Source organism: Oncorhynchus gorbuscha, linkage group LG03, assembly GCF_021184085.1.
Source record: "Oncorhynchus gorbuscha isolate QuinsamMale2020 ecotype Even-year linkage group LG03, OgorEven_v1.0, whole genome shotgun sequence".
Classification (NCBI taxonomy): domain Eukaryota; kingdom Metazoa; phylum Chordata; class Actinopteri; order Salmoniformes; family Salmonidae; genus Oncorhynchus; species Oncorhynchus gorbuscha.
Window position 1 is genome coordinate 79928074 of NC_060175.1, and position 14394 is coordinate 79942467.

Here is a 14394-nt window from a genome sequence, read left to right on the forward strand (position 1 = left end):
TTTATTGGGAAAAAAACAGGAAAGATGTGCATCCCATTCCCGTAAGGTTAATAAACTCCCCAGTAAGCACGGACCGACGGCGGTGTCTTTTGGACATCTTTTTTTGGGTCCAGACCTCTTTTTCTTCTGGTCCGGACCGGCCTTGATTTCAACGTCCATGGATGTAGATTTTTGGTCCGGTCTGGATGGGCCTTGATCTGGCCCAAACATGTTTTGGTTCAGATTTGGTCAATCATAGATGTCTATGCTTCATACGTTTGGACAGTACAGCAGAGTACAGTACAATACAGTAGAGTGCAGTACAGTAAAGTACAGTACAATGTACCATTGCTCTGCTGAACTGTGCTGTACCTTCCAAACTTGTGAAACAGTACGAGTCAAAAGTTCGGACACACCTACTCATTCCAGGTTTTGTCTTCATTTGTACTATTTTCTACATTGCAGAACAATAGTGAATACATCAACATTATGAAATAACACATATGGAATCATGTACTAACCAAAAAAGTGTTAAACAAACCAAAATATATTTGATATGTTAGATTCTTCAAAGGAGCCATCCTTTGCCGTGATGACAGCTTTGCTGTCCTTTGCCGTGATGACAGCTTTGCACACTCTTGGCATTCTCTCAACCAGCTTCATGAGGTAATCACCTGAAATGCATTTCAATTAACAGGTGTGCCTTGTTAAAAGTTCATTTGTGGAGATGATTTCCTTCTTAATGCGTTTGAGCCCATCAGTTATGTTGTGACAAGGTAGGAGTGGTATACAGAAGATAGCCCTATTTGTTAAAATACCAAGTCCATATTATGGCAAGAATAGTTCAAATATATGACAGTCCATCATTACATTAAGACATGAAGGTCAGTCAATCTGGAAAATTTCAAGAACTTTTAAAGTTTCTTCAAGTGCAGTCGCAAAAACCATCAAGCACTATGATAAAACTGGCTCTCATGAGGACTGCCAAAGGAAAGGAAGACCCAAAGTTACCTCTGCCTCAGAGGATAAGTTCATTAGATTTAACTGCACCTTAGATTGCAGTCCAAATAAATGCTTCACAGAGTTCAAGTAACAGACACATCTCAACATCAACTGTTCAGGGGAGACTCCGTGAATCAGGCCTTCATGGTAAAATTGCTGCAAAGAAACCACTACTAAAGGACACCAATAAGGAGAGACCTGTTGGGCCAAGAAACACGAGCAATGGACATTAGCCCGTAGAAATCTGTCCTTTGGTCTGATGAGTCCAAATTTTAGATTTTTGGTTCCAACCGCTGTGTCTTTGTGAGACGCAGAGTATGTGAACAGATGATCTCCGCATGTGTGGTTCCCACCGTGAAGCATGGAGGAGGAGTTGTGATGGTGTGAGGGGTGCTTTGCTGGTGACACTGTCTGTGATTTATTTAGTAATTCAAGGCACACTTAACCAGCATGGTTACCATAGCATTCAGCAGTGATACACCTTCCCATCTGGTTTGCGCTTAGTGGGACTATCACAAGGGCAACCCAAAACACACCTCCAGGCTGTGTAAGGGCTATTTGACCAAATAAAGTTATGGAGTGCTGCATCAGATGACCTGACCTTCACAATTACCTGACCTCAACCGAATCGAGATGGTTTGAGTGAAGGAAAATCAGCCAACAAGTGCACAACATGTGGGAACTCCTTCAAGACTGTTGGAAAAGCATTCCTCGTGAAGCTGGTTGAGAGAATGCTAAGAGTTTGCAAAGCTGTCATCAAGGCAAAGGGTGGCTACTTTGAGAAATATAAAATTACATGTGTGTTATTTCATATTGTTGATGTCTTCACTATAATTCTACATTGTAGAAAATAGTAAATTAGTAGGTGTCCAAACTTTTGACTGGTACTGTAGATGCAGTGTTCCTTTTTACATTTACAGGTTGGCCTTTTAGCAGACACTCTTATCCAGAAAGGCTTACAGTCAATGCATTCAACTAAGGTTAGATAAACAACAACAACATATCACAGTCATAACATGAAAAACAATTTTTTGTAACTGTTACTGACAATCTTTTTGTAGTTTAAGTGTAATGTTTCACTATATTGGTATCACTCCCACGGCGGAGGGATACATCCGAGGTGAGGATTTACAGATTTACTCCCGTGTACACCTGTGTCATGGCTGGGGTCCGCCCCTATATATAGACCCCATGGCCACGACACACGTTCTCTTTCATTTTTCTCAGCAGACGTCCATATGGTTTGAGGTACAAACTGTCTGACTTTCACTTGGTAAGTCACTGGTAAGTGTAATATCTTGCGTAGAAGTATACTCTGGCTGTTTGCAGCCTGGAGCAGCCAGCCACATGGCCAGTCTCTCCTCTTGAGTGCTCCACTCGCTGCGCACAGTTGATCTGTATTTACCGCCCGTGGTTTGTCATACTTAGCGCTACACTACAACTCCGTGTGCATCCATTAGTATGGCTTTTGCTGCCACAAACTAATTTCCCTTCCACAACTTGCCGACTGGAAGAGTATCGTGGTGGGCTTTCCACTACATTGAGACATTAACTTTGGAGTTCCCTAACGGAGTTACTCCATATTGTGCTGTTTTCACTGTTTGGATATTAAACCGGCTAGGTAATATTGCAGTTGGTGTAAAAACAAATAAAATCCATTATCTTGTTGCTGTTTTTTTTTGGTCCGCTTGCGTTTCCCACACAGGTCTTCCCTTTTTTTGCAGAGGTACTGGGTAATTTATCCCTCACCGGGTTCCTATTCCTCCAAGCGGGTCACGACATAAGCTCTCCCAGGGCGTCGGACCTCTGCTCCGTGGCCTTGTTGGCTTGGCTGAGCTTATGGCTTTCCTTTGTGACAAGTGTGATGGTGGCATTCCCCCCTGAGGATCTGCATAACTTGTGTATGCACTGCCTGGGTTTGAGAGAGGTGGAGTGCTCTACTGGATGTCTGTTTGTGTGGTGTTCTCAGAACAACTGTGCCTGGCGCGATTGGAGGGCATGTGCAAGTGGGTCGGCCGGGCTCAGGCTGGGGATGAGCTCCCTCCCTCAGGAGTGGTGCGCCAGCGAGCTGTTAGTCCGGTCTACTGTGCCCAGTACCCCTGCCAGGAAGTGTGGCCCGAGCCACCACAGACAGAGCCCATCTGCTGCTTGTCCTGGACGAGGGCAGGAGTTGGACCGCTGGGACTACCTTGAATGGAGAGCGCATGCCCTGCATCAGGAGGTTGATAGCTTCGATGGCGACGACAGCTGTAACCTGTTGGTCAGAGATAGGCTGTTCCTGGGAGACGGTGCTGGCACTGTTAACCAACATAAGCAGGGATACCAGGCTGACAGGCCATCAGAAAACGGCAGTGAGGCTTCATCGCCCCCAGCGGCTCAAGAGGCTATGAGGAGCCTTCTCACTGCATTGGACAGTGACTGGTGGACAGTGATGACTCTCCATCTGTCCCCATCTCTGCTGAGTTCTGCGAGGCCTTGTAGGAGAGCTGGGGGTGGTTACCTCTCGGCGCCTAGGGGTTGATGACATTTTGGAGCAGACGTAGGGATAAGGAGACCCTGAGACGGTTAATGACGCCTCCTCAGGCCCCGGGTCCAAGGCAGACGGACCGTCGCCACCCACCTGCACCCGAACGACGGTGGAGTCCCTCTCCTGCCCCATCGCCTCATGCTGTGGGATGACAGCGGGGAGGAGCATAGCGTGCGGTGGAGCAACAACCTGTCAGCCATCACAGCCACAGTGACGTGCCTGGGAGACCCAGGCGCTCGGCACTCTGGATGTGGTCTTGGCAGCTTTGGTAAACAGTGGACCTGTTTTCCTCCCTGGACAATGCACGTTGCCCCCAGTGGTACTCCATGTCAGAGCCACCATGGCCTCTGGGCTTAGATGCTCTGGCTCACGATTGGCCAGGGCTGGAACTCATTCCCTCATTTTCCCCTGATCCAGGCTGTGCTGGACAGGACCAGGATGGCGGCTGGCCCCATACTGGTCCAGACGACTCTGGTTCAGCCTTCTCCTGTCCCTGTTGTCTGGGACACCTTGGCAACTGCCCCTGAGACCTGACTTGCTGTCTCAGACTGGGGAAATTACGTGGCACCTGAGACCGCACCGACTCACTCTGTGGGCTTGGCCACTGAACGGCACCAATGGTCCATGCTAGGACTACAGGAAGTCATAATGAACACCATGCAGAGCGCAAGGGCACCGGCAACAACCGCGGCATATCAGTTGCGCTCGCGGTTGTTCTGCTCTTGGTGCACTGGTATTGAGGTAGTGGCCGAGTCATGCGGGGTGCAGTATGTCCTCCAATACCTGCAGACTCGCATGGATGAGGGCTTGGCCGCTATACCGGCCTGCCATGTGGGGTGGATGTACAGGCCAGTGGGGCGCCATCCCTTGGTCTCCAGGTTTATGAAGGGGGTTCGTCGCCTACGTTCAGCTAGGACCCGCTCAATGACAAGCTAGGATCTGGATGTGGTCTTGGCAGCTTTGGTAAAGCCGCCTTTCGAACCATTGGAGTCTGCCTCCCTGAAACACCTCTCTATGAAAGTGGCTTTCTTGGAAGCAATTACTTCCATGAAGAGGGTGGGTGAGGTCCATGCTCTTTCGGGTAAGTTCTGAGTGCTACCAGATGGACCCCGATGGGAGGAGTATATCTCTCCACCCCAACCCTTCATTCCTCCCAAAAGTTCTGTCAGACAGGCATGTGAACATCCCTTTTGTCCTGTCTGCTTACAACCCACCGGCAGTGGCGGGGGAGTCTGGGCCTCCCTCCGGAATGCTGTTCCCTGTGAGGGCACTGGCTGGATATGTGGAGCGGACACGAGCGGACAGTGAAAACAACAGACCAGCTTTTTGTCTGTTATGGTGAGAGAGTCCTTGGGGCTGGGTTATCAAAGCAGAGGCTCCCTCAATGGATTGTGGACACGATTACGACAGCATACCGCCTGGCTGGCAGGCCAGTGCTGAGATCTGTGGTGACACATTCAACACGAGGTGTGGCTGCGTCCTGGGCTCTACTGAGATGAATACCCCTCGCTGATATCTGTGCTGCGGCCAGCTGGGCTTCCTCTTGCAGCTTTGCTAGATACTTTCGGGTAAATGTGGCACCTCCCTCTGCATTTGGTTCAGCGGTCCTGGGCATTGCCACCCCTTCTGGGGACTGTGCCGGGACCCTGCTTTCACATTGACGGCCCCTGCGTCTCGGTCCCGCGCTGGGACTTCACCGCTGGCTGGCCAGGTCCCTCTAGCACCGACTAAATCTGGTACAGGTATACCAATATATTGGAGTGATCCAACATAGTGAAACATACTGAAGGTTACATATTTTTTCTTTTGGAAAAGTTTTATTGACACAATTCCTTTAAAAAACAGCTCATACATTTTTTACATCATTTACACACATAAAAACGGCAACAAAGCATAAAACACAGCATTTGACAGTTACATTTAAATTTGTTAAAGTACATGTTGTTAAAATCAATGAAAACAACCATGAATAAAAGTACTTTCTTTGTAAAAACATCAAATCTGTAAAAGCCATTTAAAATGTGTGCTGATGATCTAACAAAGGTAAAACATTTTTAAGACGTTAGAAACATGTTAAAAAGTCACTTTGTTAAAAGGCTGTCTTCAATCGCTTGTACAGGAGCGGGGTGAGTCCTTATCAAACTCGCCTCATCCTGCTCTCCCGAATAGACCATCGTCCCGTCCTTCGGGGCCCAGAGGAGATCCCTCCCCTAGGCGCATCGCCCTAGGCGCCGCAGCGCTGTCAGGCCGTGGCCGCCGGGACCTAGGGTGTTGTGGGGGACCCTTCGCCTGGGGTCGAGGCCCCCTTCCGTTCGTACCACCCCAGGGCTTCCGTGGCTACCATGGCCACTGCCTGGGGGGTGGTCTCTACGCTTTTGGCTACCAGCAGGTTACGGGAGGACCACAGTGCTTCCTTCAGGCACGTGAGGGTGGGCCAGAGCTTGGTGAAGGCCTTCGGTGGAATGGGCCTTCGGCCCACCCCGTACAGCACGAGCTGAGGTGTTAGGTCCTCCCCTGCTGGTAGACGCGATGTGATCAGGGGGCCTGCTTCCTTCCACAGGTCCCTGGCGGCTCTGCACTCCCAGAGCATGTGCCTCACCGACTCATCTTGGCCGCAGCCCGGTCGGGGGCACGCGGATGTCCTCGCCATGCCCCGTGAGTGCATAACGGCCCTGACCGGGAGGATCTCGTGGGCGACCATCCAGGACAGGTCCCGATGCCGATTCAGGAGTGCAGGATGGGCCACGTTGCGCCAGACCGTTGTGGGCTCGCCGATAGCGAGCCCGCGCACTGGACACACTGGTTCCCGTTCCTGCACAAGAGAGAGAAGAGAGCGGTGTTTAGTTAAAACCGTGACTGCTTCCTTTTCCAGTTTGAAATGTCTTAAAAATTTCTGGAGCTGGACGTAGTGGGTGGGGAGCAGGAAAGAGACTGGGGCTCGCAGGTCGACTGGGATCAGCCTCAGAGTCCTGAGGTAAGATCCCAGCCAGAACCGTGCGAGGGCCTGTGTCTTGTTATTGACCGGGGAGGCGGCCAGAGTCAGATGTAACGCTGTGTAGCGGCTGCCCAGGAACAAGTAGAGGTCAGGCAAGCCTTTCCCCCCCTTGGACCTGGGCCTCTTGACCACCTCCCTCCTCAGCCTCTCCCACTTGCTTCCCCACAGAAAGTAGAACAGCATCCGCTCCAGGGCTAAAATACTCCTTCGGGGGGATAAAAACAGAACTGATTAATAAAAGCACAGGTAAAATCACAGCTTTTATGATTAAAACCTTGCCCTCAAAAGTCAGCTGTCGTAGTCCCCAAAAACCCAGTCTCTGTCTTACTGTCCCCAGGATCCCACTCCAGTTCCCACTCCCTCCTCCCTCCTGGTCAAACTTTACCCCCAGTACCCTTATGTCCGTCAGTTTAACTGTCAAAGGTAGTCTGGTCAAGTCTGGGTCTGCCCACGGTCCGAAGAATTGGGCCTCTGTCTTGTCTCTGTTCAGTCTCGCCCCAGAGGCTCGTCCGTACCAGTCAGTCCTGTCCAGAGTCCTGTCGACGGATAAAAGGTCAGTGCATAAAATGTTGACGTCGTCCATGTAAAATACGCACTTGGCGGTCATCCCCCCACTCCCCCGGGATACCCACCCCACTGATCCGTTGGTCCCTTCTCAAGACCTGTGCCAGTGGTTCAATGCAGGCCACGAACAGAAGAGGAGATAAAGGACAGCCCTAACGGACGCCGCAGTGTACTCCCACTGCTTTTGATAAATGCCCGTTTACAAGAATTTTGCTGGTGATGTCCCCGTACAGCAGTCCCACCCAAGCTAAGAACCTGTCCGGGAAACCCATTTTTTTGCAGTACCTTAAAGAGGTACTGGTGCGAGACCCGATCAAAGGCTTTTTCAAAATCTAAATTTAGGACTACAAGCCGCATATTTCTGTCTCTCGCATAACAGATGGCATCTCGGATCAGTATCAGGCTGTCCGTGATCTTCCTTCCGGGCACGGCACAGGTTTGGTGAGCTATATGGATCAATCCAATCCTCCACGGTGCTTGAGGCACCTCAAAAATGATGTAGGGAACGTGTGTCGCGGCCATGGGGTCTTTATATAGGGGTGGACCCCAGATGTGACACAGGTGTACACGGGAGTAAATCTGTAAATCCTCACCTCGGATGTATCCCTCCGCAGCGGAGTGATACTAATATATTGGAGTGATCCATATAGCTCACATAACCGTGGTTACATACATAACCTTCGTTCTGTTGCTTTTTCTTTTGGTCTGAAAAGTTTGAACATGATCACTGCCAGAAAAAGCGAACATAAGTACATGTGACAGATGGGAGGAATAATACATATTTTGCTCACTGGTTCATACCTCCCCCTGACCATCTTGAAAAAAAATTCAGCATTGTTGCTCAATTACTATACAGTGTTGCACAAATGCACCCTGTTTAACCCTGCCAGACCGAATAGGCAAAACAAAAGAAGATTTAATTTTTTTAATTGAACCTTTATTTAACTAGGCAAGTCAGTTAAGAACAAATTATTATTTACAATGACGGCCGACAAAGATGAAAGATAAATAAAAAATGTTATCAAGTAGTACACAAAAAGCAATCGAGAGAGATCAATGTGTATGTCCCAGAACTGACTGAAATCTGGGCAGCGTGTTAGAGATCCACTTTTAGATTTTGGATGTATGATTATCATACATTTTGAGTAGTCATTTTAATCATGGTATTAATCAATGTGGAAATATATTAAGCAATTTTGGCAATTTGTCCAAATAAAAGTACAGTATGTATATGAGCAAATTTATCTCTAAGCAAGAACTGCCGCAAACTTCTTAAACTAGTACCATGGAAATACCTTTAGCCAGCTAAGTCCACGAAGTTTCTTCAGGAATGTCCTTTTAAAATAAAAGTAATGCTCTGATATTCTCTTCACTGCAGATCTGACCCATGTTTTAGGTCAGTTAGGATCACCACTTTATTTTAACAATGTGAAATGTCAGAATAATAGTAGAGAGAATGATTTATTTCAGCTTTTATTTCTTTCATCACATTCCCAGTGGGTCAGAAATTTGCATACACTCAATTAGTATTTGGTAGCTTTGCCTTTAAATTGTTTAACTTGGGTCAAATGTTTTGGGTAGCCTTCCACAAGCTTCCCATATTAAGTTGGGTGAATTTTGGCCCATTCCTCCTGACAGAGCTGGTGTAACTGAGTCAGCTTTGTAGGCCTCCTTGCTTGCACACGCTCTTTCAGTTCTACCCACAAATGTTCTATAGGATTGAGGTCAGGGCTTTGTGATGGTCACTACAATACCTTGACTTTGTTGTCCTTAAGCCATTTTGCCACAACTTTGAAAGTATGCTTGGGATTATTGTCCATTTGGAAGACCCATTTGTGACCAAGATTTAACTTCCTGACTGATGTCGTGAGATGTTGCTTCAATTTATCCACATAATTTTCCTACCTCGTGATGCCATCTATTTATGAAGTGCATCAGTCCCTCCTGCAGCAAAGCACCCCAAAACATGATGCTGCCACCCCCGTGCTTCACGGTTGGGATCGTGTTCTTCAGCTTGCAAGCCTCCCGCTTTTTCCTCCAAATATAATGATGGTCATTGTGGCCAAACAGTTCTATTTTTGTTTCATCAGACCTGAGGACTTTCCTCCCAAAAGTATGATCTTTGTCCCCACGTTCAGTTGCAAATCATAGTCTGGCTTTTTTATGGCAGTTGGAGCAGTGGCTTCTTCCTTGCTGAGCGGCCTTTCGTGTTATGTCAATATAGGACTCGTTTTACTGTGGATATAGATACTTTTGTACCTGTTTCCTCCAGCATCTTCACAAGGTCCTTTGCTGTTGTTCTGTGATTGATTTGCACTTTTCGCACCAAAGTATGTTCATCTGTAGGAGACAGAATGCGTCTCCTTCCTGAGCGGTATGACGGCTGCGTGGGTCCATGGTGTTTATACTTGCGTACTATTGTTTGTACAGATGAACGTGGTATCTTCAGGCATTTGGAAATTGCTCCCGGGGATGAACCAGACTTGTGGAGGTCTACAATTAATTTCTGAGGTCTTGGCTGATTTCTTCTGATTTTCCCATGATATCAAACAAAGAGGCACTGAGTTTGAAGGTAGGCCTTGAAATAAAATCCACAGGTACACCTCCAATTGAGTCAAATGATGTCAATTAGCCTATCAGAAGCTTCTAAAGCCATAACAACCATGACACCCAAGCTGTTTAAAGGCACAGTCAACTTAGTGTATGTAAACTTCTGACCCACTGGAATTGTGATACAGTGAATTATAAGTGAAATAATGTCTGTAAACAATTGATGGAAAAATTACTTGTGTCATGCACAAAGTAGATGTCCTAACCAACTTGCCAAAACTATAGTTTGTTTACAAGAAATTAGTGGAGTGGTTGAAAAACGAGTTTTAATGACTCCAACCTAAGTGTATGTAAACTTCCGACTTCAATTGTAGGTATTCCTCTTATCTAGGTGGGTGAGGACAGGGTGGAGTGCAATTGAGATAGCATTGTCTATGGATCTGTGGGGGCGGTACGCAAATTGGAGTGGGTCTAGGGTGGCTGGGATGATAGAGTTAATGTCTGCCATAACCAGCCTCTCAAAGCACTTCATGATTACAGAAGTGAGTGCTACAGGGCAGTAATCATTGAGGCATGAAGCCTGAGAGTTCTTAGGAACAGAAATGATTGTGGGCATTTTAAAACATGCTGGGATTATAGACTGGGGCAAGGAGAGGTTGAAAATGACCGTGAATATGGCTGACAGCTGTTCTGCGTATGCTCTGAGAATGTGCCCTGGAATACCGTTGGGGCCCGCATCCCTGTGGGTGTTGACCTGATTAAAGACCCTTCTCAAGTCGGCCTCGGAGAGCGAGATCACCTAGTCCTCTCGGTCAGCGACAGCCCTCACACCCGGCTCGATGTTGTTTTCAATACATTATTCAATGTCTATGGGTGAATTATGAAACAATTACTGTATGCAGATGTGCAACAAAATTGTAATTTAGATTTGTTTTTGCGATTACTTGATCTATTTTAAATGTACTGTAAAAATATGTTGCAGATTAAACTTTAATTGGTGACTATGGAAACAAATATAAATGTAATCAACAATGTCTTCAATATTGTCACGTTCTGACCTTTATTTCCTTTGTTTTGTCTTTATTTAGTATGGTCAGGGCGTGAGTTGGGGTGGGCAGTCTGTTTGTTTTTCTATGTTTGGTTCCTTTTCCGGCCTAGTATGGTTCTCAATCAGAGGCAGGTGTCGTTTGTTGTCTCTGATTGAGAATCATACTTAGGTAGCTGGTGTTTCACTGTTGGTTTGTGGGTGTTTGTTTCCGTGTGAGTGTTTGTCGCCACACGGTACTGTTGCGGTTTAGTTCATGTTCACATTTATTGTTTTGTATTTTATAGTGTTAAGTTTATGTATTAAAGTAATCATCATGAACACTTACCACGCTGCATCTTGGTCCGATCCTTACGCTGTTACAAATATCCAACTTTATTGGGTGCCTTACTTTTTTATGAATGCTTTAATTAATTTCCCTTGACAAATGCAGGTAGGGTATGTGCTTGTTATGTAATGAGGGGCAATTTTGGTAATTTCTTAGGCCAGGTGAAAAACATGTCAATGAACATTTACCTAAGTACTATTCCTGTTCCTACTTATTATTGTATATTACTTTTAATTTTTCATAGATGTCAACGGTTTGAGGAAACAATTTTAACCACTAGTATTGTATGAGTAAATCGCTCTGGATAAGATAATCTGCTAAATGACACATTTAAAATGTAAATGTAACAACAGGTGGTCATTACCAGGTTATGATGAGGTCTTAACTTTGACCGGTACATAATATAGTGGTCACAATTATGACCAACTGGTCGTATTCTGGTTAGTAAAAATGCATACATTTTAATTCAACCAGTTGTGACCAAAATATTGCGTCATAAAAAGACGTTATACTTTGCCCACTGGGCTGTGTTCGTGGTTGGTAACAGCAGCAGACTGCAATCCCCCCTTTTCCCAACCCGTCCTGTAGGTGGCGACAATACCCTATCTTGGAATTATCTGCTGCTGTCTCGCAAATTGAAGAAGAAAATGCAAAACAATTCCGGTTCCGGAGACTCGAAGTGTTGACCTGACAAAATGCTCGCCCGGTTGTCACGGTTTGGGCCTGCCTTGCCCCGTTTTCGCACCAATCTTATGTGCGGGACTCGGTTCGTATCTCAATCGCCACCCTCGGGTGCTGCTGGTTCGGCCACAGTGTCGGATTTGCAGCCTTCACATGCCAAGGAAAGTCATGGACACGCAGAGGTCAGCGCGTTCGAAAAGGTGAGTTGGTCCTGAATCTAATCGTAAATAACATTCTCTTATTTACATTTTTCTCATCCATTGTAGTTATTGACATAACGATACGCATTCCTTCAGTCAAACATTGTGGCTAGCTACAGTACTACATCAAATGTTATTGGTCACATACACATGGTTAGCCGATGTTAATGCGAGTGGAGCGAAATGCTTGCGCTTCTAGTTCCGACAGTGCAGTAACATTAACAATTCCACAACTACCTAATACACGCATCTAAAGGGATGGAATAACATGTACATATAAATATATGGATGAGTGATGTCTGAGCGGCATAGGCAAGATGGTATAAAATACAGTATTTTCATATGAGATGAGTATGTAAACCTTACTAAAGTAGCATTATTAAAGTGACTAGTGATCCATTTATTAATGTGGCCAATGATTGAGTCTGTATGTAGGCATCAGCCTCTCTGTGTTAGTGATGGCTGTTTAACAGTCTGATGGCCTTGAGCTATAAGCTGTTTTTTAGGTCTCTCGGTCCCAGCTTTGATGCACTTGTACTGACCTCGTCTTCTGGATGGTAGCGGGGTGGACAGGCAGTGGCTTGGGTGGTTGTTGTCCTTGATATTTTTGGACTATCTGCATTCAGGGATAGTACTAGCTAGAAACATTAGCTAGCTAGTTAACACTTTCTTCACAGTGGTGTATCATGAAACCATGACAACAATCTCTCTCAAATCTCTACAGAATCGAGATTATCATGGGTTCTCTCAGGACCCTGTCGTTGACGAGTGGAACATGAGGATGGCCTTCTTCTTTGGCATCTCAATGGCTATTGTGGTTGGAGGTACCTTCATCCACTATTTGCCAGACCATGGGTATGTTTAAGCTGCACTGCACATCACTGTTACTTGCACTGTCACTTGCTCTCACAAAGAGTAACTGAGAACTGAAAAGCCCAGCTACAGTAGATATACACTGAGTATACAAAACATACAGAACACCTGCTCTTTCCATGAGACTGACCAGGTGAATTCAGGTGAAAGCTATTGATGTCACTTGTTAAATCAACTTCAATCATTGTAGATGAATGGGAGGAGACAGGTTAAAGAAGAATGTCTTGAAACATCTCTATCAAGCTTGTCAACCAGACACTACTTTGAGGAAACCAAACTACCGGAAACCAGTCCTTTTCAGTTAAAGGCAGTGACGTGAGGAGACAAATTGTCTTGTTTTTGGAAAAGGTTGCGTCATTATCCCCTTCATTTGACGACGAAGACTACTGATTGAGTATTTTATTAATCGAATGTTTTTTTTGTTGTTAAAAAATAGTAATGTTAATATCACATTACACATTTAGTAATGACAGAATGCATTTTAAACTTCAAGCACAGTAACACTTGTATGACTTTTTGTATCGATAGGAGTGGGGGAAAAAGGTGACTGTGCATTGATAAGAGCTCTGCTACCCGACTCCGACATTATACATTGGGTTAGGGCCTGTTTTTTTCATCAATAACTAGGGTACAGGCAGGGGTTGGGCATCACTAAATGTATCACTAACATTTTGAAGCTGAGCCATTTGCTCATGTTCTGCAGTACAGTCATATCTGACGAAGATCATAACATGGTGTCAGAAGTGTTTCAACCTCGTCAAATATAAGACAGGAGAGACTACTTAAATGTTCCTTGAGTTAGATGAGCAATATCCACCATCGCAGTATGGATGAAGCCTGAGCTGGAATGTGAAGCTAACTGAAGCTGGTTAGCTTTAGAAACCTCTGAGTAGATCTAGCTTGCTTCGTAGGATACCCTTCTGGACTCTACAAATTCACTTATGTTGTCTCCATCTCTGAACCTCTAAACAAGCATCCAACAAACCCATACACATCTTACATGTTTGATATAACTGATCACCACAAACACAATAATTGATCATTCATCTTTTTGGCCTGTCTTTTTCTCACCAGTATGAGGCAGTGGGCCAGGAGGGAAGCAGAAAGGTTGATTACACAGAGGGAGGCTGCAGGCCTTCCTCTTATGGAGGAGAACTACTATGACCCAAGCAAGATTGTGCTACCAGGAGCCGGAGAAGAGTAGGATGTACTATAAGGAGATGCACATTAATCATTTGTTTATTTCTGTGACTGTAAATTTCTCTTCAGTATGTTATTAAACATACACTACTCTACTACACCATTGCTTGATCATTATTTTCTAGCCAGTGGTCAAACTGAATAGCCTTTATTAGCAACTGTGATCATGAAATGGTACGATAGAGTCAAACTACTGGAGTCAACTCTGTGAGCACCTTGTAGTTGCCACAGGCCATGCCATCGCATCTCCAGTGGATGATACCACAGCTGTGAAAGTGTGACATTGTTATCATGCACCGCCCCCTTCAAATAATATTACACGAGCAAACACAATGTCCAGGAAGTCAAAGGCATACATCGACAGAGGCAGTGTTTAGACGGGCAGCCCAATTCTGATATTTTTGTTCACTAATTGCTCTTTTGACCAATCAAATGAGCTCTGAAAAAGAT

General features: G+C 45.7%; 1 protein-coding gene across 1 annotated transcript; it reads left to right on the forward strand.

The window, feature by feature from the left end:
* The first annotated feature begins 11630 nt into the window (after positions 1-11630).
* ndufb11 (NADH:ubiquinone oxidoreductase subunit B11) lies at positions 11631-14042 on the forward strand. Its single transcript, XM_046337145.1, has 3 exons — positions 11631-11871; positions 12596-12726; positions 13819-14042. The coding sequence occupies exons 1-3, from the start codon at positions 11686-11688 to the stop codon at positions 13946-13948; spliced, it is 447 nt and encodes a 148-aa protein (XP_046193101.1). The 5' UTR covers positions 11631-11685; the 3' UTR covers positions 13949-14042.
* Positions 14043-14394: the final 352 nt, after the last annotated feature.